The sequence below is a fragment of the Nerophis ophidion genome, linkage group LG01 (assembly GCF_033978795.1).
Source record: "Nerophis ophidion isolate RoL-2023_Sa linkage group LG01, RoL_Noph_v1.0, whole genome shotgun sequence".
In the NCBI taxonomy this organism is placed as follows: Eukaryota; Metazoa; Chordata; class Actinopteri; order Syngnathiformes; family Syngnathidae; genus Nerophis; species Nerophis ophidion.
This window is the reverse complement of record NC_084611.1, coordinates 81508494-81536422: the sequence shown is the minus strand read 5'-3', so window position 1 is coordinate 81536422 and position 27929 is coordinate 81508494. Positions and strand designations below refer to the sequence as shown.

The window sequence follows — 27929 nt, the reverse complement described above, 5'->3', positions numbered from 1 at the left end:
GATGACGGATTAAAGAAATTATTTAAAGATGTATTTATTTATTTACTCGGGTATGATTCGACCCTCCATAGGAAAAAACAAGACAAAAGCCTCTTCCTTTAAGTATTGATTTATTCTTTAAGGACTGATGCCAAACTGCTTCACCCCCGTCTGCTGTCCGCCGCCCGCCGCGATGTTGGTTACCGGGATGATCTTCATGGTGGTTTCCTTCAGGGAGTACCAGCGGTCGTGCCACGTCACCCAAATGATGCCGTTGTCGAAGCCGTACTCGCCGGCGTCCTTCTCCGTGTACCTCCCACCTGGGGAAGGAGAGCTCGCTCAGACTGGAGCGCTGACCACTTTTTGGAAAAAGCCAAGTCCCGGGCACTCACCCTGGTAGTATTTGCCGTTCAGGTGGGCGGCGTGGCACCTGTTCATCCACCAGCCCGAGCCATCCTGCTTGGCGCAGTTGCCGTTGTATTTGTCGTTGTCCTTGTCGGCGGTGCTGAACTGCATGCCGTTGTGCGACGTGTAGAACTTGTCGCTGGGGTCGTCCCCGAAGTCGAAGCCGTCGAAAGCGTCCCCGGCGTCGCCGCCCATGTAGTAGCCATACTGGAGGCGGTACATGTCAGCCTCAGCCCCGATCCGAACCATGGCGTAATCAGCGTACCTGGGAAAAAAAAAAAAAAAAAAGTAGCTCAAAGCGGTTAACTTTTCTTGTCCACGCTCGGCGGGTCCACGTTGTCGTACTTTTTGTTGCCTTGCCAGTCGACCATCTCTATCCTCAGCACAGTTGGGATGGTGGAGCTGGTAGTCAGCAGGTGGAGCTTCTCGTTGCCCAGCCAGAACTCTGTGGTGTCGTCTGGCGAGAGGTAGCCGAAGCCTTCTTTGTACTGGATCCAGTCCTTGTGGAAGTCCACGCTTCCGTCACGTCTCTGCGGACACAAGCCGAAGTGTTCTGTCTTGTGCCACGTAGGAGGGGTCACTTATGAACTAGATCAGTGGTTCTCACCCTTACCCCCTGTGAACATTTTTTTAATTCAAGTACCCCCTAAACAGAGCAAAGCATTTTTGGTTGAAAAAAAGAGATAAAGAAGTAAAATACAGCACTATGTCATCAGTTTCTGATTTATTAAATTGTATAACAGTGCAAAATATTGCTCATTTGTAGTGGTCTTTCTTGAACTATTTGGAAAAAAAGATATACAAATAACTAAAAACTTGTTGAAAAATAAACAAGTGATTCAATTATAAATAAAGATTTCTACACATAGACGTAATAATCAACTTAAAGTGCCCTCTTTGGGGATTGTAATAGAGATCCATCTGGATTCATGAACTTAAATCTAAACATTTCTTCACAAAAAAAAAAAATCTTTAACATCAATATTTATGTAACATGTCCACAAAAAAATCTAGCTGTCAACATTGAATATTGCATTGTTGTATTTTTCCACAGTTTATGAACTTACATTCTTATTTTATTGAAGTGTTATTCAATTAATATATTTATAAAAATAATAATGAATTGTTTCTATTTTTAGAATATTTAAAAAAAATCTCACGTACCCTTTCGCATACCTTCAAGTACCCCCAGGGGTACGCGTACCCCATTTGAGAACCACTGAACTAGATTCTCTACTTTGTTCTGGTAAAGATTCTATTTGGGGCTTTTTTGGAATTATATCTACCTTTTTAAAACATTGAAAAAAATACATTAAAATTTTCGGACTATGGGGCCCCTAAATATATATTTTTGGACAAATTATATTGTGCACTAAAACGATCCCCAGCGTTGTATAAACCGTCTGAAAAAAGCTGCAGCTTATGCTCAGGAAAGGATAGAACATAGTATAAAACAGGGTTCTATAAGGTTTGCAAAACTGATCCAGAGAAGGATCAGGGATCCGCTACTAAAATTATGATTGTGTTTTAAATCAAACCTATCTTGTCATTGTGGAATACAGTTCTAAGATATTCAAATGTCGCAGTATAACGCTGCTAATAGGTAATCTGGCAATTAGCCCCTTAATTGTTACCTGGTAACTGGCGCTTTTTTTCCTGGTCTCAAACCGAGCCCTCTTATAGGAGTTTAGTTTGAGATCCTCTTTTTTTCTCCTCTTCCTCCCTCTTTGATGTTTACCTTTCCTTCCTACCTCTTTACGGCACGCTGCTAGGTGGCGACCCTTCAGTTTTCCTGTTCTGTCTAGCCCTACACAATATCCTATATTCTGTATAATGTTCATCTGTTCTTGGACAGGGTTGTATTGAAAATAAATGTTGTTGTACTTTTTAAGTGCAATGACAACAGCGTTCTTTTCTATTCTAATTGCTAGCTGACAACACGTTAACAACTAGCACTCTAATTCTTAGCTGGCAATTAGAGCACTAATCGCTAGCTATCTTAAACGTTTACTTTAAATACAATGAAATAATCATTTATGTATTTTCATGGAGTTGGGCAGTCATGTCACTCTTATTTATAAACTACACTACTACTACTAAAGACATTTAAATATGTGGAAAAATTGCACAGGAATATGAAAAAAAAATGTTAAAAAAATATTCTCATCAACCCTACAGTAGGACTCCCGCAGTTTAATGTTTGTGTTTATGCTTCACTGATGAAAGTAATTGGTGAGCGCTGTTTTTTCCTACGAATTTCAGCGGTCCTTGAACTCACCGAAGTTGTGTGGACTGTGATGCAAAAGTTAAAGTACCAATGGTTGTCACACACACACCAGGTGTGGCGAAATTATTCCCTCCATTTGACCCATCACCCTTCATCACCCCCTGTGACTCGAGTGGAGCAGTGAGCAGCAGCGGTGGCTGCGCCGGGGAATCATTTTGGTGTTTTAACCCCAAATTCCAACTTTTGATGCCGAGTGCCAAGCAGGGAGGTAATGGGTCCCATTTTTCTAGTCTTTGGTATGACTCGGGCGGGGTTTGAACTCACAACCTACCGATCTCAGGGCGGACACTCTAACCACTAGGCACTGAGTTTGTTTACATGTACGACTTTCTCTGACGCTGCCACAGAAAAACGTGTTTTATGCCACTCCTTCTTTGCCTTTTTTTGTCCACCAAACATTTTATGCTGTGCGTGAATGCATAATGGTGAGCTTTTTTGATGGTATTAACTTGTGTGGAGTACTAATCAGGCATATTTGGTCACTGCATGACTGCAAGCTAATCGATGCTAACATACTTTTTAGGCTAGCGGTATGTACATATTGCATCATTATGCCACGTTTGTTGGTATATTTGAGCTCATTTAATTCCCTTTACATATGTCCTCTATATATTTAATTTATATTTGCATGTCTCATGACACATTATCTGAATGTAATATTAGCTGCATTTGTGATAGTTGTTTGTGTTATATGTTGTTCCGGACCACAGCAAACGTTACCCATCTATCAAAGATTGTAATAAATCATTTGGAAGAAGACATCCTGCCGTTTCCTTTAACTTGGACACACACATCTATACCTTTGGTCATTCTAAGACAGTCATTTCCAGGAGTTAGCTCACCCTCTAAAAAAAACTCAGTTTTATGAATGTTTCCATAATTGTATATTTCAACATTTCTGTCAACAAAGATTTGCGTCAAATGATCATTTAGGTAGTAGGCTAATATAGACACTCACACCATATGTTGCTTTCATTACAACACTAATATAAGCCTTTTATTTGTGCGGTTTCAGACAGGTTTGTTTTTGATATATTTGGTCCAATATGGTTCTTTCAACTTTTTGGGGTGCCGACCCCTGACTTAGCTAATGCTGCTTTTACCATTCTGCCTCCTGCGATAATGATACATAAAACGGTATATTGTTTGCCATATAAATGATAACAGAAAGATTTTAAAACTGGTTACGAAAGCTGCTAATTTGGTTGCTGATGTATGCGGCAACGTATTGTGTCCGGTTGGTTATATTATTTACTCAAAAACTATTAGCAACCTATTTGTTAATTTTTTGTTAATAGCTGGTAAGATCATTGGCTGATTACATTTTTGTTATTGTAATCAGACAAAAAACACTGGATGGCAAACGTTTCAATTATTACAATATTCTCTTTCATTACAAACAGTATTTTTAAGCAAAATTACTAAAAACCTACACTCAACTCTGATTTAAATCGCTTGGTTTTTGCACTTAAAGTCCTTATTTCCTGAGTTTGTAAAAAATAACAGAAATGACAAAAAACAATATTTTATGACCAGAAAAAATATCCATCTGATCACTGTAGGATAGGGCTGGGCAATATAAAATGATATCAATATATTTTGCGATAGATACGTAATCAATACCAATAAAATATGCGTTCGATAAAACGGTCGATCATTTTTTTTTTTTTGTCTGATAAAAATGGGAAGTTGCAAAGCAAGGTTGGTTGCATGAACAAAGACACTCGCTCTCTGGTAGCCGAGCAACACAGGAAGTGATCACTGATCAGATAATAGTATCAACTACCATCTTGTTGTCTGGCGGTTGAGTCTTTGCATGGAGTGAGAAGAGAAAGTAAAAATGAAAGAATTGTGGATAAAACAGGAAAAGTCCCCTCGATAGCATGGTAGTTTTTGGGCTTTTTTTTTTAAACGGGCCGAAGTCAGACCAATGTGGTCTGTAAATGATGCAAGGCACTTGTCCCCACCAAAACTGGTAATACCACACCACCTTAGCCCTGCTCACCCTTTAGAGCACAGCTGTACCTTCCTGGATCTAAACCTGCAGAAAATAGTTCTTCTCAGATTTCTCAAATTTTACATTTTCACACTATGCACTATTTTATTAAACTTTATTAAGCATTTCTTACATATTTCCTGTTCTTGCACCTTCATTTTAAAAGGTTATTATTAAGTCTTCAATGTGACTTTCCAATTTTGTTTACATTAATAGAGTTTTTTTCATGTTTGTGTTGACATTTCCTTTCATGTCTGCCCTGATAGCTGAGGGATTATAATCAGAGGAAGTTTACATTTGAAATAAAAATGTTCACATAAAATAAATTGTTCTCCTATTTTCAATAATATCAATATTTATCGATATGAAACACTTATTCGTGATACAGTTTTCAGGCATTTTGACCAGCTCTAATCTAAGGTATATTGCGCAAACCCACACTGTACTACTGCGGCCTGTACCTTCACAAGCAAAAAGTAATAAAATACAGATTGTGTACTTTGCAACATTTTACTATGTAAACTACAAAAACCATGACACCATATGACTTTTGGAACAGCGACGACAGTGGGCGGAGTCAGACACTGCACTCCGTAGATTAGTTGACGGAAAAATTTACAGTGGTCACAAATGATGTTGTCTTAAAACAGCTCAGGGGCCCCATGGAAGAAAATCTATTCCTAAGTGGGCCGTGATGGTAAAATCATGGCATGATAACTTCAACATAAAGACAACTTCAGGTTGTTTTCTTTGTTTTACTTTGGCCAAAAATAGAACAAGCACATTCTGAAAATCATCCTCATGGACAAAAAACTTCAAATGTGTTGAAAAGTCTGAAGAAATTGGTGCAGTTTCAAAAACACAATGACCTTAGACTTGGTCTTAGTGTATCTACAAAACCAGGATTCAACTTTAAGTCACAGTCTTTCTGGGATTGAACAAAAACACAACGTGGAAACTCTTCTAGGTACCAAATACCTCCTTTGTCATGTCCATGTATCAATCCAGAGCAAACTCAACAAACTGTAAGAAACGCAGGTAAAAACTATTCAAAAGGGTGAAGTTCACTTTTCTCGTGTTTGACAGATATTTTGGGGCAACCAGGGTGCCAAACGACACTGTGTTTGAAGCAGAAGACATAAAACGTCAGGTTTAGTTACCATGAATTGATTAACGTGGACCCCGACTTAAACAAGTTGAAAAACTCATTGGGGTGTTACCATTTAGTGGTCAATTGTATGGAATATGTACTGTACTGTGCAATCTACTAATAAAAGTTTCAATCAATCAAAGAGGAGGAGTCACAGTCCCCCTTTACTGTGTACCTCTTGCTTGGTATAAACCGTTTGCGTCCCCCAAAGAATTGCTATTGTGACATCCAGTGGACACATTTAGAACAGCAATTTCTTTTGTTAAAAAAAAAAAAAAAAAAAAGCAGCTCACTTTTATAATTGGCAAACTCATCAAGCGGGCCGGATAATTGACACCACTGTCTTAAAATGAAATTAGCATGTTGCTCACCCTCTGTATGACCGTGAAGCCTCGTCCAAAGCTGTCAATCTCACAGTAGACCAGGAACTGCTGGGTAGCTTTGATCGGTTTCACGTAGTAAAGGCCGCTTGTGGTTGCGCCTTTGTTAGCAATATCCTGGCAATCTGTTATCATAACATTTGTTCAAAAGTTAGCGTTATCATCCCCAATGTTTCTTTCAAACACATTCAAATAACGATGATAATAGAGACATATGATTTGTGTTTGTTTAACAATAATTAGTACATTAATTGAATTGAATTGAATTGAAATATTTATTTCAAACCTGCACAGTACAACTAAACAGTTTTTGTTTTTTTTACATGTTGGCAAAGATATTTATGCAAGGCTTGAAAAGGGGTTGGATGAAGCAGCTGCTTATAATAGCCCAACCCCTCTCACTCATTCCACATTTGACATAAACAATATAATACAAAAACGATACTCTAAAAACAAAACAAGAAAAGCTCCTGTACACTAACAATACCATGAGACAAGACAAGACGAGACAAAACACACACATGCATACACACACACACACGGGCCCAAACACTCTCCAACCATACATCTCTCTTCCATCGCTCTGTGCTGAGGGCATCACTCTCTTTCCTCATCGTACTTCTTCAGTACTTCTTTTTTAAACAGTGTTTTGAATTGAATCATGCTAGGACACGTTTTTAACTCGTTCCCTAAGTTGTTCCACAGACTGACTCCACGCACTGAAATGCACATTGATTTTAAAGTGGTTCTAAATTTAGGCAAATATAATTTGTTGTTTCCTCTTAAGCTGTAACTATGGTGATCATCTCTGTCATGGAATAGGTTCTGTATATTGGATGGTAGAGAGTTTTGGGATGCCCTAAACATACGTTGAGCAGTTTTAAAATTGATCACATCGTTCAGTTTAAGTTGCTTTAAGTTCATAAATAGTGGATTTGAATGATGTCTGTAGTGAACATTGGAAACAATCCTGATGGCCTTTTTCTGCAGAGTGACTAGAGGTTGTAGATGTGATTTATAACAATTTCCCCAGACTTCAACACAATAGGTTAAATATGACATGATAAATGAATGATATATTAACAGCAGAGCATTGGTCTTCAATAAATGACATGATCTCCTCATCATTCCAACACATTTAGCAACTTTTTTCCTCAGGTAACTTATATGAGGCTTCCATGAGATATTTTCATCTATTACTACTCCTAAGAAAGAATTTTGATGAACATATTCTATTGGTGTATCATCAATAACAATCCTGATCGGTATATTATATATGCTATTATATAATCAGCATGGCTGCTTTAACTTATTCAAGATAACTGCTCTGGGTGGATTAGTAAACACCAATTAACACATTCATTCAATGAACCAGCAGTTGGCTATAGGTGCGTTAGCCACGAAAGCAAATCATCTTAAGTCAAAAACATTGGCGTCAACAGATGTGGCTGTAGGCAACCTCCGATACAGTTTTTAACAGGAGTGTAATATTGATATCAGTCCGATATCAGCAATATAACAAAATACATTGGCTTGCATGACAAGTCTCCGATAAACAAGTCATTTTTGGTAGGCTATGGGCTACATACTAGGAGCTTGCAGCTTCACGACAGCTAAGCACAAAATAGCACAAAAACTAAACATACTTAGTATGTGTCTTTAATTAAACAATATTGCAGTCTAAAACACAACATTTGTCAATATTTAATATTTGCATTTTACTTACAAAGCCTCCAAGGCCAAAGCGTATTAGAAAGTATCTAGGAACAAACGTGTCTACATCAGCTTGACCTAATTAATTATTGTGAGCACTACGTGTCGCTAAAAACAATTAATATTCCACTTAAATTAAAAGGCCTACTGAAACCCACTACTACCGACCACGCAGTCTGATAGTTTATATATCAATGATGAAATATTAACATTGCAACACATGCCAATACGGCCTTTTTAGTTTACTAAATTGCAATTTTAAATTTCCCGGGAGTTTCTTGTTGAAAATGTTGCGGAATGATGACGTGTATGCGTGACGTCACCGACTGTAAGGAAATATCAGCGCTGCGCACACACACAGCTAAAATTTGTCTGCTTTAACCGCATAATTACACAGTATTTGGGACATCTGTGTTGCTGAATCTTTTGCAATTTGTTCAATTAATAATGGAGAAGTCAAAGTAGAAAGATGGAGTTGCGAAGCTTTAGCCTTTGGCCACACAAACACACTGTGATTCCTTGTTTAAAATTCCGGAAGGTGAAGCTTTCCTATGGATCAGAGCGGTCAAGCGAAAATGGATCCCGACCAAATGTCAACCAGCAGTTTTCGGTGAGAAAATTGTGGTAAAAAGTCGCCACTTACCGGAGATCAGCTGAGTTTGTGCCGTCCATACAGCTGCCGTCGACTTCCCTAAGACACTAGCCTAAGACACACCCCTCTGACTATCAGGTGATATTAAACTCACTAAAACACTAGCAACACAATAGAAAGATAAGGGATTTCCCAGAATTATCCTAGTAAATGTGTCTAAAAACATCTGAATCCGTCCCAATGCAATCGCCTTTTTTTTTAAACTTGATTTTTTAATTTTTTTTCTAGTCCATCGCTATCCATATCCTCAAACACAATCTTTCATCCTCGCTCAAATTAATGGGGAAATTGTCGTTTTCTTGGTCCGAATAGCTCTTTTTGTTGGAGGCTCCCATTAAAAACAATGTGAGGATGTGAGGAGCCCTCACACGGGTGACGTCATCGTCTGAAACTTCCGGTAAAGGCAAGGCTTTTCTATTAGCGACCATAAGTTGCGAACTTTATCGTCGATGTTCTCTACTAAATCCTTTCAGCAAAAATATGGCAATATCGCGAAATGATCAAGTATGACACATAGAATGGACCTGCTATCCCCGTTTAAATAAGAAAACCTCATTTCAGTAGGCCTTTAAAGACAGCATAAGTCCATTCCAGACGGTTGATTAAGCCTTTTTTTTTAACATTCCACACTACAAAATAAGAAAGTATATACGATTCCTGCTGATATCGTATTAGTATCAAGGCTCCATTGTATCGGGACACTACTAGTTTTTAAATAAATTCTCAAGAGGACAATAGCTGCATTTGGAGTGTCTGGCTCTAAAACAACACCTCCAGGCAACTTCAACACTTTACTAATACCCTCCTCTATTCACATCCCATCTCCCCGGATTATAAACAACCTAATGTAAATAATCAAATGTACTTATAATGTATATACTTGTTCTTATGCTATCTGAACTCACTATGTTCTCTGCTGGCTGTCCATATCCTACTAAATAAGACCTACACTGTTTCAATGTCCACATTTCTCTGTTGATGCAATTGTTGATGACTGAAGTACTGATATCAACCAAAGCTTCTCATCCCACCCCCCGGATTGTAAATAATGTAAATAATTCAATGTACATACTATGATGATTAACCTGTGTGATGACTGTATTATGCTGATAGTATATATTTGTACCATGAATTGATTAACGTGGACCCCGACTTAAACAAGTTGAAAAACTTATTCGGGTGTTACCATTTAGTGGTCAATTGTACGGAATATGTACTGAACTGTGCAATCTACTAATAAAAGTATCAATCAATCAATCAATCAATCAATGGCTTGGTCAGCAGCCTTGTATAGCTTTGCACAAGCTTAAATCCTTCGGGATCCCCAAAATGTGATGACTGTTATAGGTCCCTGGGTTCCGAAAGGGTTTCAGCCTTAAAAGTAAGTCATACATATTTTTATTCTTTTTTTCTAAACTTTCAACCCTTCAATCTCTAGATAAGTGGTTATCAAACTGCTTTCACCAAGTACCACCTCAGAAAACACTTGGCTCTCCAAGTACCATCATAATGACCAATGTTAAAATACAGTAACATAGTAGGCCTAAGTATTCATTAAAAACAAGGCACAGGTTTTATTTAGCAAGTATTTTCAATAGTTTTGGCCGCTGTAACAGTACACACAGTTTGAACAGTAACACTGTGTTTAGATGTTTAATTAAGTGATTATTTGGCGTACCACTAGTGGTACATGTACTATGGATTAAGAAGCACTGCTGTAGATCAACTTCAGATATATCTGTCAATATGAAGTTTTTTTAAAATGTTTTAAAAATGTTTTTTTTCCTTTTTAGCCAAACAAAACCCTTTTTTTAACTAAGCATTATTTGTGCACTTTATTATGGTTTTTTTTAACCATATCCACACAACTCTTCTGTCACTACCAATTCACCAATTTTGTGTTTTTACATATAAGTTGTTGGCAGATTCAAAGCAACTATACGTCTAATACAGTGGTTCTGAACCTTGTTGGAGGTACCGAACCCTACCAGTTTCATATGCGCTTTCACGGAACCCTTCTTTAGTGAAAAATAATTTTATTTTTTCAAATTCAAGACAGTTATATATACAACTTATATGTTTTTGGTAACACTTTAGTATGGGGAACATATTCTAAGTAGCAGACTTATTTTAAGAGTAATTTGGACACTGGGGGAACATATTCTAAGTAACAAAGACTTAATTTAAAGTTATTTGGTTAGGGTTAGGGTGAGGGTTATAATAAGGCCATGCCGAGAATAAGACATTAATAAGCACTTGATGACTAGTTAATGATGAGCCAATATGTTACTAATTTGCATGTTAATAAGCAACTAATTAATGGTGAATATGTTCCCCATACTAAAGTGTTACCATGTTTTCTTTTACTGGTGCACAAAATGAACTGTACATGAACGTCACCTTGTTCAAACAACAAAACCAACACAGTGCATAAACTCACAACAAAATACACACCTGCAAATCAGTGTGACTTCTGCTGTTGCCGTATCCGTAATACTCCGATAGGGAGAAGTTTGTATTTACTTGGTGAGTCGGGTGTTTTGACCTCCGCCGAATCCCTGAGGCCGACTCACCGAACCCCTAGGGTTCGATCGAACTCAGGTTAAGAACCACTGGTCTAATATGAATGTATGGTACTAGGTGGTACTCTGGTGGTATCTAGTGGTTGAGGGGTGGAACTACACCTCTAATAGGGTTTGCATTTATTTCAAAGGGAAATAGTTACATTCAATTGGTTTTCATTGCAAAATCATAACAGGTTTACAGCATATTGATAAGTGGTCGTTGTAAAAGGGAGTCAATGGGGGACAAAAGGGTCCCGGGGAACACCAATACTCACTCAATAGCTCGTGCAAAAAATTAACTTGGCAAAAAACGGAAAATGCAAATTTTGAGGATAACTCATTGACAACCCCTGTGACCATATAATAGTTAAAACGAACATTCTGTTGCATGAAGTCCTCTTTAAAAGTGTTAAAAAGACCCACAAAGGTCCCACTTCTTCTAAGAGGTTAAAATGAAAGTAACTTAATTGTCCTACTAGTGTTTACAACAGGGGTAGGGAACCTATGGCTCTAGAGCCAGATGTGGCTTTTTTGATGACTGCATCTGGCTCTCAGATAAATCTTAGCTGACATTGCTTAACAAGGTAAGTAATGAATAATTCCGCTGGTAATTACAGTGTCAAAAATAACGTTCAAAATATAAAACATTCTCATGCATTTTAATCCATCCATCCGGTTTCTACCGCACCTGTTCAAGAAGTCGCATTAATGGTAAGAAGTATTTTATTTATTGTTGGTTAACTTCAGAATAACAATGTTATTAAAAAGAATAAGAGACTTACTACACCCTAAAAATGTTGATCTTACTTAAAAATGCACACATTTAGTTGTATTCAGTCTTAAAAAAAATATTATATGGCTCTCACGGAAATACTTTTTAAAATATTTGGCTTGTATGGCTCTCTCAGCCAAAAAGGTTCCCGACCCCTGGTTTACAATCAACTTATCGGCGTTTTCAACCGTTTGCTCCTTACCGCCATGACAACATAAGTTCTGTTTTGCCTTCTCATGCAACCCAAATCCTTATTCGAGTAAAAAAAAAAAAATTGCAAATAAACCCCCGTCATGTTAATGCTTCAGCTATAGTCAAATTAAAGTATTTAGGACAGTACTTGAAGTAACAATGATCACCTATAGGGGGAGCCATGGCAGGTCACATGTTTGTTACTGTTTACTCTACGGTTAAGGTCACTACAGAGGAGTTTACTCCGCATTGATTTTCCACCCCCAAACTAAACACTGAGAGGAGAGAGATGTTGTGAAACAACTCAGGAAACAGAACAAACTGAAGGTCAATTTGAATTTTTTTTGTACCTGCTCCTGTGAGGGTCTGGATCTCCACAGTGTCCTTGCAGGGCTTGCTGCACGTCTGCTGCAGCTGAATGGAGAGCGTTTTCAAGTCGGCAAGTCTCCTGTCGTTGGCGGAGATGAGGTCCTCCAGTTCGCTGCAAAGTGAGACAATAAGAAGTTGGCGACGACAGGCGCTGTATAAATGTAAATGTTTTGTATTATTACAATTACAGTGCAGCCTCTGAAGTCAGAGGTGCGAATGTCTAAAAATGGTACAAAACTTCCAAGTCCGCGAAACTCCATGTTTGATTGTTTGGCAGTTTGCCTCTGCAACAGATAACCTTCTAAACAATTGTTTAGAAATCGGAACAAGAGGTTCCTTTCTATTGCTCAACATTCAAATGTTACATAACACATCGTACACTTACAATATTTGCTGCTCTTGCGTAATGATCGTCTTGTCGAAGTGAATTAAGTCATCCAGCATATTTGACGACCGTTTGTAGTAGGTCTCTGCAAGGGAAAGGTGAAGTTATACAAGGAGGCCGACACCTTCAATTGTCATGTTCTGCTCACTTGAAAGAAAATATATTTTATTTATAATAACGATGTATTTGTATCATAATACGGTGGAAAAAGTGCACATAAAAAGACCAAAATGTGAAATAATATCATTAATTATTTCTTTATGAACTATAATATTAACAATTGTAAGGACAAGTATATATATTATCTGTAATTTATTAATGATTTAAAACATAATAATGATTTGTATCATCCTTGGGTGGAAAAATAAACACTATTTTTATAAATAATTTAGTTACTGGACAATGTATCATTATACTTCGCATTTTTGTCTTTTTATAATAACAACAATGGTATAAAATATATACATAATCAAAATTATTACTTATGTAGTTATTCGGATAAATATTTTTTTCTAATTATTAATGACATATATATGTATTTATTGGAATGTATATTTAATCTTTAATGATCTTATTAATTGCTTACATATGTATGTATGTATATATATATATATATATATATATACATACATACACACACACACGTGTATACATATACACATAAATATATATGTGTATATAGCTATATATAGCTATATATAATATATATATATATATATATATATATATATATATATATATATATATATGCATTAATCCATCCATTTTCTACCGCTTGTCCCTTCTGGGGTCGCGGGGGGTGCCGGAGCCTAGCTCAGCTGCATATATGTATATAAATTATACATTATACATATACATTAAAAATATATATTTTATATATTTTTAATATATATGTATAATATACATATCAAACATATATAGTCACATACAAAAATGTATACAGATATGTATATGGTACATAAATAAATGTAAATTTTTTGGGAGGTGACTTTATGATATTTTTCTTTTTGGATAATATTTATATATTATTAAAATTATATATATATATATATATATATATATATATATATATATAATTTTTATTCGCCCCCCCAAATGTCACCATCATTTTTCTATTTTCTAACACTTTTTTTTATAAAATTGGGTGCCACTTTTATTTGATTTTTTTCCTATTTTTCTGCTCATAATAATTTTCTAATAACATACACAGTTTTTTATATATATATATATATATATATATATATATATATGCAAATATATATATATATGCAAATATATATACATATATACAATTTTTTGAATGTAACTTGATCATCAATTTTTTCTCTAATAATATTTTTTCGTCTTGCTATTTTCTACAATAGTCAAGACGTGTTTGCTAATTGGCTCTGGGCTCAAACGGTCCATTGGTCTTAAAGAAGTTTACAGGTAGGTAAAAAAAAACAAAGCATTAAACTTCTTTTACCAGGCTGGACAGTCTTCTGGCCCAAAGTTGCTTGGTCTTTCATGTACACCACATTTTCTTCAGCTGTCTGTGTCAAGTTAGAGATAGACTCCAAGTCCCTCAGCATGAAGTCCAAATCTTTTTCCACTCTGGACGTGTACCTCTGCATGTAGTCTGCCACCCCGCATGTGGTAGGGCAGTATTTTCCCTGCGAGAAAGGGGAAAAACATCTTTGACGGTGTTCTGCTGTATGCATGCCATCCTTTGCAAGGGTCATACTCACAAAGCCGTCGTTCATGTTGCATGTTGCATGTTGCGATGTTGCGATGTTGTCTCCTCTAATTTGCTGCAAAACAAAGAAAGTGGTAACGTTTGCGACGACAGCTATTGTCAATTCGGGGTGAAACTTACTGCGGATGAAAAGGAGAAATACAGAAGCAGGAGTGCGCCTGCCCTCGCCACCGTTGATGGAGCCATCGTGTTGCCGCCTGAAGTGATCTTTGTCCTTTTAAGTGTAGAGCTCTTTAGCGCGGCATGGCAGATATTTATCGGGACAAGGTCCTCTCGGTGTTTGACAAGGGGTTCGCGCAATGCAAACACAGCAACGCTTCTGTGACTCAACTCCACGCTAGGATCACTTCCCAGATTTTCGTGTTGACGAGACAAAGCGTCATTTTTTTTTTTTTTACAGGGAACACCGCCTGCAAAAAGTGGCAGAATTTTCTGGAAAAATATGCCTCACATGTCAAACAACATCTCTTGCCAAGGACGTATTTAATCATTTGGGGCCCTAAGGTAAACCTAGCATGATGTTCGAAACTACCATGCAAGTGGGAAGCACAATTAGTATCACTGATCCTATCGCTTTTATTCCAACTCAGGGGTGTCCATACTTCTTCCACTGAGGACCGCACACTAAAAAAATTAAAGCATGCTGTGGAGAGGGGGAGCCGACGATCCGATAGTGCGGCAGGGCACGCTGGAGCTCGGCCAAAGATGGCGACGAGGAGGCGGAGATGGCGAGCGAGCGGCGAGGCGGGGTCGTGCAGGGAGCGATGCCACAAGCGAGATCAGGTGCGTGGATCGCGCACTTGGATACAATTAATGAATCCTCTCGCACTGTTAAAAGGGGCGGCAGCTGTGAACGCGAGGGACAGAGGCGAAGAGACTAGACGAAGCAGGAGTGCAGCTGACGCAGAGCGAGAGAAGAGGAGAGCCGAAGACAGATGACGAGCAAGCGGAAAAGCGACCTGGACTGAGGTGTTTATTGAAAAATAGACAGAGTCAAACTGCTCGAAGTCATGTCCTTCCTTGGTGGTCCTGGGAACCCGCAAGGCGACGAATTGAGACTGTCACACATGTAATCAAGCAATACTTTTTATCATTTTAATCTTTAGGGATTCTTTCCTGTTTGTTTCCGGGGACCTGGAAGGGTAACCTGACTCTCGCCAGATCCTTGTAGTTCGCTTAGCTCCACACAGAGATCTGGGACTTCTCAATAGCAAAGTTATTTCAGAAGGCGGGACCTTGTAAAAAGAATCATTGTATGTGATTTGATAAACAACTTGTCCGTTATCTTGAATAACGCGCTACTTCAACCACTCACATCGAAATCAACCCGTGACGCTGATGAGAGCAACGCTGGGAAATCCAAAAAAGAACAGCCGACATATTCGATAAAGACAGAGCGAAGAGTAAAATAAATGCCTTCAAAACCGTTCTCTGTTCATCTTTTAAAGAATTAATATTCGATAGATTCGACAAAACAGTTGCAAAAGCAGAATTAATGTCAGCACACGACTCCTCGAATCAAACAGTCACTTCGGTGCTACATCACATTTATGAAATCCCACCCGGCGATCCTGACTGGTTCATTATTTTTTGCTATCTTGAAGGATTTTGCATTGCCCTCGATCCCAGATCCTTGTTTGGAGCTCAGCGAACTACAAGGATCACAGGACTACAGGATCAAACACCAGTTATTAAAACGATGAAAAAAAATTATACGCTTAAATCTCTTGACCAAGGGTGCCCAAAATGTTTCCACTTATGGCAACAGACAAATCAGAGGGTACAAGGGACTTTTTAATAGCTTTCACTTTCAAAACCAGTACAATTTATATGTTATTTTTTTAAAGAACTACAAAATGCAATTTCGGTTGAAATTTTGTGTGAATGCTTAAGAGCCAAAGCTAAACTGAAATGCTAACAGCGTGCTGGCCAGATAGCCTCAAGTAACAGAAAATATGACCAAAATGAGCTAAAAAAAAACATTAGCATGCTAACACTATTATGCTAACATGCTAACATTATGCTAAAAATATCTCTCTAACAGTTAGCATTAGTGAAATACCAAACACTGAGTTGTATTCCTGCAAAATTTGCTAAAAAAAAAAAATAGCATGCTAATGTTAGAATGCTAAAATATTAAGCACGTGCTTAAAATATTAGTATTGTAATGTTAGCATGAATCAAGTGGCAAAATATGACTGCAGTGTATACCTATCCCAGCAGGCCCAAGACATGGATACAATGTTGATTATACTCAAAACTGACTTTGAAACAACATTGCAAAATAGTTGTGTTTGTAAGTTGAGACATTGTTGATGTCTAACGTTGGATCCACACTGTGGGTTGGGAACTGACCAAATTTCAATGGTCAAATCTAGTCACAACCTGACATTGAATAAACATGGCCAAAAAGCATGTTGTAATATATAGGTTGGAAAATTACCAAAAATCAATGATCAAACCAACGTCAGAACCCAATATTGATTAAACGTAATCAAAAAGTACAAACTCTGTTTCCATATGAGTTGGGAAATTGTGTTAGATGTAAATATAAATAGAATACAATGATTTGCAAATCCTTTTCAAACCATATTCAATTGATTGCACTACAAGGACAACATATTTGATGTTCAAACTCATAAACTTTTTTTTTTTTGCAACTAATAAATAACTTAGAATTTCATGGCTGCAAAACATGCCAAAGTAGTTGGGAAAGGGCATGTTCACCACTGTGTTACGTCACCTTTTCTTTTAACAACACTCAATAAACATTTGGGAACTGAGGAAACTAATTGTTGAAGCTTTGGAAGTGGAATTCTTTCCCATTCTTGTTTTATGTAGAGCTTCAGTCGTTCAACAGTCCGGGGTCTCCGCTTATGTATTTTACGCTTCATGATGCGCCACACATTTTCGATGGGAGACAGGTCTGGACTGGAGGCGGGCCAGGAAAGTACCCGCACTCTTTTTACTTTGAAGCCATGCTGTTGTAACACGTGGCTTGGCATTGTCTTGCTGAAATAAGCAGAGGCGTCCATGATAACGTTGCTTGGATGACAACATATGTTGCTCCAAAACCTGTATGGACCATTCAGCATTAATGGTGCCTTCACAGATGTGTAAGTTACCCATGCCTTGGGCACTAATTCACCCTCATACCATCACAGATGCTGGCTTTTGAACTTTGCGCCTATAACAATCCGGATGGTTATTTTCCTCTTTGTTCCGGAGGACCCCACGTCCACAGTTTCCAAATATGATTTGAAATGTGAACTCGTCAGACCACAGAACACTTTTCCACTTTGCATCAGTCCATCTTAGATGAGATCGGGCCCAGCGAAGCCGGCGGCGTTTCTGGTTGTTGTTGATAAATGGGCTTTGCTTTGCATAGTAGAGTTGTAACTAGCATTTACAGATGTAGCGACCAACAGTAGTTACTGACAGTGGTTTTATGAAGTGTTCCTGAGCCCATGTGGTGATATCCTTTACACACTGATGTCGGTTTTTAATGCAGTACCGCCTGAGGGATCAAAGCTCCGTAATATCATGCATCGTGCAGTGATTTCTCCGGATTCTCTGAACCTTTTGATGATTTTACGGACCGTAGATAATAAAATCCCTAAATTCCTTGCAATAACTCGTTGAGAAATGTTGTTCTAAAACTGTTCGACAATTTGCTTACAAAGTGGTGACCTTCACCCCATCCTTGTTTGTGAATTACTTAGCATTACATGGAAGCTGCTTTTATACCCAATCATGGCACCCAACTGTTCACAATTAGCCTGCACACCTGTGGGATGTTCCAAATAAGTGTTTGATGAGCATTCCTCAACTTTATCAGTATTTATTGCCACCTTTCCCAACTTCTTTATCACGTGTTGCTGGCATCAAATTCTAAAGTTAATGATTATTTGCAACAACAAAAAAATGTTTATCGGTTTGGACATCAAATATGTTGTCTTTGTAGCATATTCAACTGAATATGGGTTGAAAATTATTTGCAAATCATTGTATTCCGTTTATATTTACATCTAACACAATTTCCCAACTCATATGGAAACAGGGTTTGTATGTTGTTTCAACATTATGTTTGAGTTGCTCAGAGTCAGGACCTAATTCAACAAGTTCTCAACGTTGTTTGTGCCAGCTGGGATAAAATTAGATTTAACAAAAAGTTTGCCTACTAATGTTAACATGCTTACAGGTAGCATTTGTCAAGTAAGAAAATGTTAGACAATGAGGTGTATACCTGCAAAATTTGCACACAAAAAAACCCCTACTGTACTAGTATTAGAATGCTAACAATTCTGCCCGTGGGACGTAAAAAAAATTGAGCTTGGGGCTGCGAATGGCCCCCAGGCCTTATTTTAGACATCCCTGCTCAAACTGACAGGAAGTGAGGAACGTTAATCAACATGTAATAAAGTGTAAGCGTAGCGGAATTATTGTGAAGGCCAAATGTATGTGACGGGTGGGAAAAAGAGAGCTCTTGACTTTGGCCCGTCTTTGAATGAGATCAGACTGTTGACTTTAAAAAAGTGCTTCTCGAATTCCTACCTATTGAACTTACATTACATCTTACCACCCTCTGTGGGTGGTAAGAACATTTGGACCATTTGGAGAGTTTTAACGCTCACATATTTAGGATAGAAAGCGTCACTCTCCACACCTACTCAGTGGCCTAGTGGTTAGCGTGTCCACCCTCAGATCGGTAGCTTGTGAGTTCAAACCCCGGCTGAGTCATACCAAAGACTATAAAAATGGGACCCATTTCCTCCCTGCTTGGCACTCAGCAGCAAGGGTTTGAATTGGAGGTTAAAAAAAAAATCACCAAAAAAGATTTCGGGGCGAAGCTACCCTCACCTCCCAGGGTCAAATGCAGAGGTCAAATTTCACCACACCTAGTGTGTGTATGACAATCATTGGTACTTTAACTTGCATCCTGCACTGACAAGAACTCTAAAAAGGTAAACACTTATGGTAGTTTTAACGAAAATTGATTTCCTCTTGCGTTCTTCTCTTCTGTGCTCCTTTTGGGGAACTGCTAGAAAACGTGAGGTTCGCAAACGAGTTGAATCTTTTGAACGCCTATACATATATAAAAAGTTTGGACACCCTTGAAAAAAATCCTGTCTCTTGCCTCAAACACGTACAGTGTGGCAGGTACAGTGCAACATGTATAAAGGCCTACAGAAATGAGATTTTCTTATTTAAACGGGGATAGCAGGTCCATTCTATGTGTCATACATGATCATTTTGCGATATTGCCATATTTTTGCTGAAAGGATTTAGTAGAGAACATCGACGATAAAGTTCGCAACTTTTGGTCGCTAATAAAAAAGCCTTGCTTTTACCGGAAGTACCAGACGATGTGCGCGTGACGTCAGGGGTTGTAGGGCTCCTCACATCCTCACATATTTTATAATCAAAACCTCCAGCAGCAAGAGCTATTCAGACCGAGAAAGCGACAATTTCGCCATTAATTTGAGCGATGAGGAAAGTAAGAGTGAGACACTAAAAAAAAAAGAAAAAAAGAAAAAAGCCAACGGCTCCAGGCGGCGGCAGTGCTAGCGTTTCCGATGTAATTAGACACATTTACCAGGATAATTCTGGAAAATCCCTTATTTGCTTATTGTTTTAATAGTGTTTTAGTGAGATTCTAAAGTCATACCTGAAAGTCGGATGGCTGCGGTGAACGCCAGTGTCTCAGAGAGAAGACAATGGAGGAGCCAAGATCACAGATGCCTTTTTGACAGCTACAGGAGGAGGTCCCATAATCCACTGAAGTCTCCGGTAAGAGCTGATTTTCACAATTTTCCCATCCAAAAACTTGCTAGTTGACGTACAGAAACATGTTCGCTTGAATGCTCTGTGTTAAAGCTTCACAACAAAGAAACACCGGCTGTGTCTCGGTGCTAAAGGCAGCTGCAATCCACCGCTTTCTATCAACAGCATTCTTATTCATAGTCTCCATTATTAATTAAACAAATTGCAAAAGATTCAGCAACACAGATGTTAAAAATACTGTGTAATTATGCGATTAAAAGAGACAACTTTTAGCCGTGTGTGGTGCTGGGCTAATATGTCCGCTACCACCAGAGACGTCACGCGCACGCGTCATCATTCCGCGACGTTTTCAACAAGAAACTCCGCCGGAAATTTAAAATTGCAATTTAGTAAACTAAAAAGGCCGTATTGGCATGTGTTGCAATGTTAATATTTCATCATTGATATATAAACTATCAGACTGCGTGCTTGATAGTAGTGGGTTTCAGTAGGCCTTTAAATCAACATCTCCCGAACTGGCTGATTCACGTCAATATTAGCGGGAATGGACGATGGTCATGGCTGGCATACTTGTGGACGGACGATAATAACCTATTGAGAACAGGAGAAATAAAGATTTCGATTGAAAAAAACAATTAATTAAATAATTTTCAAAGTATTTCACTTTTGAGTGTCCTATTCAGTATACTATTCATGTTTGATTAGCTTTAAAAACAGTTTGCCTCATTTTGGAATTTGGCTGCACTGGAAGGTAAAACCACTAGTGGGAGTGAAACTACAATAAACTAAAAATGATCAGCTGACATCATCAGGCATGAGACTGGACACTTTATCATGCACACATACACAATGGAGTAAAATCTTATTAGAGAACTTTTTCAAATAATTCTACCCTTTTGGTGTTATTATAAACATGTTTACTATATATCATCACATACGTTATACAGTAAAATATACAGCTCACATTGCAGTGCGAAAATTCTGTGTGTACAGAGACAAAGAAAGTGGATGACTGACAAGAGGGTTCCCTCTGTTTTTTTTTTTTGCTCTGTCAATCGAACAAACACATTCAAGTGCTGAGACCGATGCAAAGAGAGAACCCTCTTGCAACCTGTCTGGAAGCGACACAAGAACTCAATAAACAAGCACAGTCTTGGTACAACGGAACCTCAATTCGCAAGCTTAATTGGTCCTTAAACAGGGTTTGTAAATCGGAAAGTTGTTTAGTAAAGCAAAATTCTCCATTAGAAACAATTTACACTTATATTGGGTTTTAGTCTCAACAAAAGTCCATATTTTAGTGAAGGTTTGTACACTTTGATCACAATATCAAGTGCTATACCGTACCGTATATCAAACAAACATAATGATGGATCAACTTTCTCTTTATTAACAGGCCAGAACAACAACATGCCCGCGCACACAGGAGTCCATTTGGTGCCCTCACAAATTATTAGAAATCACAAAAATCCTAAACTTTAACAACCGTACTGCTACAGGAATAAACATTTCAAAAAGTAAAATCCACTTACATTAACATTGGTTACGGAGCAGAGAGGGAGGGATCGGGGGGAGGGGCTTAGTGTGTGTGTGTGTGTGTGTGTGTGTGTGTGTGTGTGTGAAAAGGCATCTTTTCTCCGCTGAGAAATAGCATATTTTTCCATAAAAGTCCGGTCTCATCACAATTAAATCTTGCTGTGGTACAAAGCCTGCTTTGCCGTTTCTTCCATACTTAGGAGCGCCATTAATTCAGCCATCGCAAATAGTCGTTCCTTACTGGTCTGTTGTCTTTTTGGGACTCATATTAAGTTAGCAAAATGTACAAAAATTGACAAAAAGCAACAACAACAAAAAAAAGCCACACGTGCTGAAGTGCTAAGAAGTGACAAGTAGTGTACTCCGCAGCAAGTGGCGTGAAGGGCTCCGCCTGCCCAATAATGCTACGCCTTTTTTTTTGCCTGCAGGCGAGTCACAAAATGAATGAATGAAGCCGTTCGTATGCAGAAACATGGTTCGCAAACTGAGGAATATCTGCCTCGAATTAAAAGCTTGTAAATCAAATAGTTCAAAAATAGGTTTTGTAAATCGAGGTTCCAATGTGCTTTAATTTATTCTTCGATTCGCTGGGTTTCTATGCCGGTTAGCAATAATTTTCCAAAAGTTAGGGGCATATTTCAGCAAACTTTCAGAAAATGTCCGACACGGGATGGGGAACAAGTGATTGGTTCATGATTGGATTCTTTACTATTATTGGAATGATTTAAATGTTGACAGTCCCACGTAGAGATGTGTTTTAATTGCTGATGTGGGTTTATTGATTTTCAAATACACCAGAAAATAGCCAGTTTTGTACACTATTGAGTAGGGTTGTAACGGTACACAAAAATTTTGGTTCGGTATGTACCTCGGTTTAGAGGTCACGGTTCAGTTCATTTTCGGTACAGTAAGAAAACAATAAAATATGCATTTTTTGGATATTTATTTACGAAATTTGTAAACAATGGCATAACATACATATACACACAGGGTCCATTGCCAGGGTTAATGTGGTCAACATTTATAAAATAAAAACTAAATAAGATAAGGCTCAGAATGGTTTCTTAACAAAACCTTTCTACATATAAAGTGCTTTATTTGATTGATTGAGACTTTTATTAGTAGATTGCACAGTACAGTACATTTTTCCGTACAATTGACCACTGAATGGTAACACCCCAATAAGTTTTTCAACTTGTTTAAGTCGGGTTCCAAGTTAATCAACATTAAACTGCCTCCAGTTGTTGCTCAGATGAAATAAAATGACAAAACTTTTCTTCTACATATAAAAAGTGCAACATTAAACAGTTTCAAGTCAACTCAGCCTCAGATTAACTCCCCCTCCACTCCTCCAGCCTGGCTAACTTGGCAGTAAGAGTATATATGGGCTTATTGTTCTTCCACCATAGAAGTGGGTCAAAATCTAGTTTTAATGGAATACAGCAACCCCCCGCCACCCCGAACGGGACAAGCGGTAGAAAATGGATGGATGGATAGTCTTAAATGTGCTGCTATAAAAACATTTGTTATTGCTTTAGCCCTGCCTGGCTGGCAGAGGAGAGGCTGCTTGAATGGTGTTTGCACCACGCTCCTCTTTCTCTTCCTTAAAGCGAGCTTGACTTGGGTGTGGTGCCGCTTCAAAGGGGTTAGCATGTTTGACGTGTTGGCAGAAGCATACCCTACTGCTGCTGAACAATGTCGGCAAACCTCTGTCCTCCATTGTTGTATCGCACCGCGAAGCCGAAGTGTTCCCAAAGGGGAGATGTTAACTAGGCAGATTGGTCTTAAAGCTCTGGCTTTTGCATGTTGTCCTAGCCCGGTCGCTGCTAGCCTGCATTGTTTACACAACGTGCGGTGCGCTACCTAATATGTCCGTGTGGAAACTCGTTCGGTACACCTCCGAGCCGTACCGAAAGCCCCGTACCGAAACGGTTCAATACAAATACTCGCACCGTTACACCCCTACTATTGAGGTGATTCAATGTCCAGTAGTGCGCAAGTGAGTTTCTATACAGTATTTCTCCAGCCCTGGTCATGTGTGGACATAAATGATGGTATTATGAGTGGGAGAGTGGCCGTGCGCAACCCGAAGGTCCCTGGTTCAAAAATCCCACCTAGTACCAACCTCGTCACGTCCGTTGTGTCCTGAGCGCCTTGCATGGCAGCTCCCTCCATCAGTGTGTGAATGTGTGTGTGAATGGGTAAATGTGGAAGTAGTGTCAAAGCGCTTTGAGTACCTTGAAGGTAGAAAAGTGCTATACAAGTACAACCCATTTAAATCGTGACTTCACTGAGGGCCTCGGTGTGAAACGCACGGCCCGCTACTGTTATGGGGTACTGGCAGAGGTCTGAGCTTTCGGAGTGCTTTTCTTTTAGTCTTGTTTTTAACCCGGTCGATAAAGTCTAGTTGAGTGTTTTTTAAGGTTGAATTACAAGCCGAGTGAGTCAGCATCAACATCTGCAGTTCATGTGTACGCTCTGGAGACCGCCGCACGTACAGTATGCAAGAGCTATGTTACACGCCCCCCCAAAAGGAGCAGCGTGGAAACACGTGGCAAAAAAACACCAAAAATATACCAAGTTGGCCTCTTGTTGACTTTAGATGATAAATCCTACCTTCAATTTACGTCTGTGTGACCTGCTTTTATTATGCGGAAAAAAGGCCCAAGACGGATGTAAAGCCCCAGTGACCTGAGAGTGAACCGCCGGGTCCGTGAAGCTAAACACTGCTGAACTTTAGCTGAACCGGCCTCTTTGTGTGGAGGCGGCAGATGGAAAGTGTCTCCTTCTCGCGCGCAATGCTCCTCCGGGATTTTGAAGACGTGTTTTGGGTTTGTGATGAATTCGCACGCTGATGCCAGGCCATGAGTTTTTTCTTCCAACTTTGGCTGAACTGCAGCTTCTCAAGGCCGCACTTCTCCAGTGTTTACTCAGATGTAAATCAACGGTGAAACGCTGCCGAGTCGTTACTTTTCTGCGGTTTTCAGTCATCAACTTTATGTCAGCAGCAGGAGGCCAAAAGGTTAGCGTCGGTGTTCTGACACAGGAATTGAAATGAGAGCGCCCCCCCCCCTCCAGCAACTTCTCCCTTAGGCCGATGACCACAGCTCTAAGTCTGCAGCGAGTTGACCATGGTGTAAATCTCCCCCTGGAGAAGGGGGCAAAGGTTGGCGGTGCTGCCACTCCGGGGTTCAGGCAGCGGTCACAGACGCTAAGTCGACTCAGCTGAAGGTGGCGTGATGGCGAGCGAAAGCCGCACCGCCTCCGACAACTTGGACTGTCAAAACAAGGTCCTCTCGTAAACAACGAAGGTTTAAGAAGGTCAGGGTCAGGCTCGCCCTTAAACTGTCCAAGGTAGAGTAGGTTTTCTTCTTGGATGCTAACCAATAAAGTCCAGCGACCAGGACAGCACGCAATTTGACTAAAAAGGATTAAAGCATCTCAGTCCTATTTGGCGTGATTGGAACAATTGGCGACTTGTTTATTTCTTATTTCCTGTGTATTTCTATGACAACAAACTTGACAACGGGGAGAAAGAAGAACGAAAGGAGCTTTTGTGGGGCATCTTTGTGCTGAAGAATGATAATTAGTGGAACTATCTTGCAGTGTTTTTACTCAGCAGTAGTCTTAAAACTATATGCAGTTTATTATTTTTTACAAACTTCATTTCAATTCGCAAAGCTATGACAAGTGGACAGACTCTTAAATACTCATACTCAGACTTTGTTGGATAAATGTGCAATAAAAGAGGTACAGAAATGGAATGGAGATAAAATACATCAAATATTACCTATTTACTTTATCACATGTTGTAAAAGTAGTCAGTGACACTCCATTTGTGTAGTTATTAACCTCAACCCGAGTGAACAGAATGTTAATGCTAACAAGCTAACGTTGAAAGCCAACGTGTTTGTGTTGTCTGCGTGAGATAAGCACTGACATTTATTATTTATATATTGTTATTTACAGCTGAAATGGACCAAAAGGAATCGCCTAATTCATAATTCACTGAGAGGACGACTTTCTCACTGTTGAGGACAAAAGCCTGACTTTTTATAAATAATTCCGCAGACTTTAAATCATATCGTTTGGTACATGATTGCTTTGTATTTCATTTACTTACTCTTTAGTGATATAAGTGTGAGCTAATATGTCTGTTTCTTTACATAGTATCAGTATGGAAATATACTCAACCACTCCTTCATAAGTCATCAGCCTGATTTGTAAAAACTACCCTGAACTGTGAAAATGCGGTAGGAACACAAACCACACACTAGAGGTTCCAGGAACCGGGTGGAAAACGGGCCTATTGTCACTTTTAAGACACTGATGGTTTAACAAAGACGGTTTGACAAAAACAGATTATCTCTCAATCTCAGTAAAACTAAAATAATGCTATTTGGTAACAGGAGAAGAGAAAGTCAAACACAAATACAAAAAGACAGAGTAGACATTGAAAGAGTAAAAAAAAACAACACATTTTTGGGTGTAATAATAGATGATAAAATTAATCGGAAATCTCATGTAAAAAAGATACAACATAAAGTAGCAAGAAACACGTCAATAATAAAGCAAAACATGTTCGAGACCAAAAATCACTTCATATTCTTTACTCCTCGCTAGTGTTACCATACCTGAGTTATTGTGTAGAAATATGGAGAAACAACTACAAATGTGCGCTTCATTCACTAACAGTGTTACAAAAGAGTTCAGTTACAATTAAAGCTGCAAGCAGCGTTGGTCAGGTCCGCTTTGGCTGCTGCCCCACGACTCAAGCCCTGGTCTTAGTCAGACCTACATAGAGGTTTTTGTTTCATGTCTCTACGACATTCCTAACAGAAGTTAGAAGCAGTTTTGTCTGTGTTTTTTCCAGGGGGGCGCTAGAGCGCAATTTTGATTTTTGGGGTTAGGTTTTTTATTAGATGGCAATTTTCGCCAGTCCTGACGTGTGTGTAAAATTTGGTGAGTTTTGAAGCATGTTAAGGGGGTCAAATTACAGCTCGGCTTTTCTGGATGTTGTTGATGGATATGTTGGATATAGAGAATTTACAAACACTTTACTTACTAAATCACATATGCTGAAATTCAACAATTTGGTGCATTTGAAAACAGTTAAAATTATGTGCAAAGAAAACTTTGACCTCATAGCCAATAATGTACAACAATTCTTCTCAAAAAAAGAGGAGAAATATAACCTTAGAGGAAAATCTAATCTAAAACATTTGTATGCTCGTACAACACTTAAAACATTTAGCATATCATTATGTGGAATTAAATTATGGAATGGATTAACCAAAGAAATCAAACAAAGCACCAATATGATTCAGTTCAAGAGACTGTTCAAACTACAAGTGTTCACAAAGCACACAGAATAGAAATTATGATGAAAATTTTGAACCCTTTTTTTTCTTTCATTGAGACAAAGATTATTTTTGTATTTAATATGTGTTTTCTTATTATGGTATATTATTTTTATCATCATTTGTTCACTGTTCTGTTACAGAAAACAAGGAAATTGGACAAAATTGCAAGGGTATGAAAATGGGTAGGATTAAATAAGCTCTGCTTCTTTCTACTCCTTTTCAAACGTGCATGTATGCATGTTCCAAAAAGACTTAAACTGAACCAAACTGAACTCAACTGTAGCTTTTTTTTTTCGTAATATCTGTTTGAAACAGTGGATGTTTCTGCACAACTATTTGCATTTAAAGGCCTACTGAAACCCACTACTACCGACCACGCAGTCTGATAGTTTATATATCAATGATGAAATATTAACATTGAAACACATGCCAATACGGCCGGTTTAGTTTACTAAATTGCAATTTTAGATTCCCCGCAAGGTTTCTTGTTGAAATTGTCACGGAATGATGACGCGTGTGCGTGACGTCACGGACTGTAGATGACATATTAGCGCAGCACCATTTGCGGCTAAAAGTCGTCTCTTTTCATCACGCAATTAAACAGTATTCTGGACATTTGTGTTGCTGAATCTTTTGCAATTTGTTCAATTAATAATGGAGAAGTCAA

General features: G+C 38.6%; 1 protein-coding gene across 1 annotated transcript; it reads right to left on the bottom strand.

Annotated features, from left to right (window-relative positions):
- Positions 1 to 93: 93 nt before the first annotated feature.
- fgg (fibrinogen gamma chain) lies at positions 94 to 14865 on the bottom strand. The gene is made up of 9 exons (XM_061913115.1): positions 14700 to 14865; positions 14572 to 14634; positions 14310 to 14496; positions 12845 to 12929; positions 12441 to 12571; positions 6189 to 6322; positions 730 to 914; positions 372 to 649; positions 94 to 299 (listed from the first exon to the last, which is right to left on the bottom strand). Exons 1-9 carry the CDS (start codon positions 14763 to 14765, stop codon positions 118 to 120), a joined length of 1311 nt encoding a protein of 436 aa, XP_061769099.1. The 5' UTR covers positions 14766 to 14865; the 3' UTR covers positions 94 to 117.
- Between the last annotated feature and the right edge of the window lie 13064 nt (positions 14866 to 27929).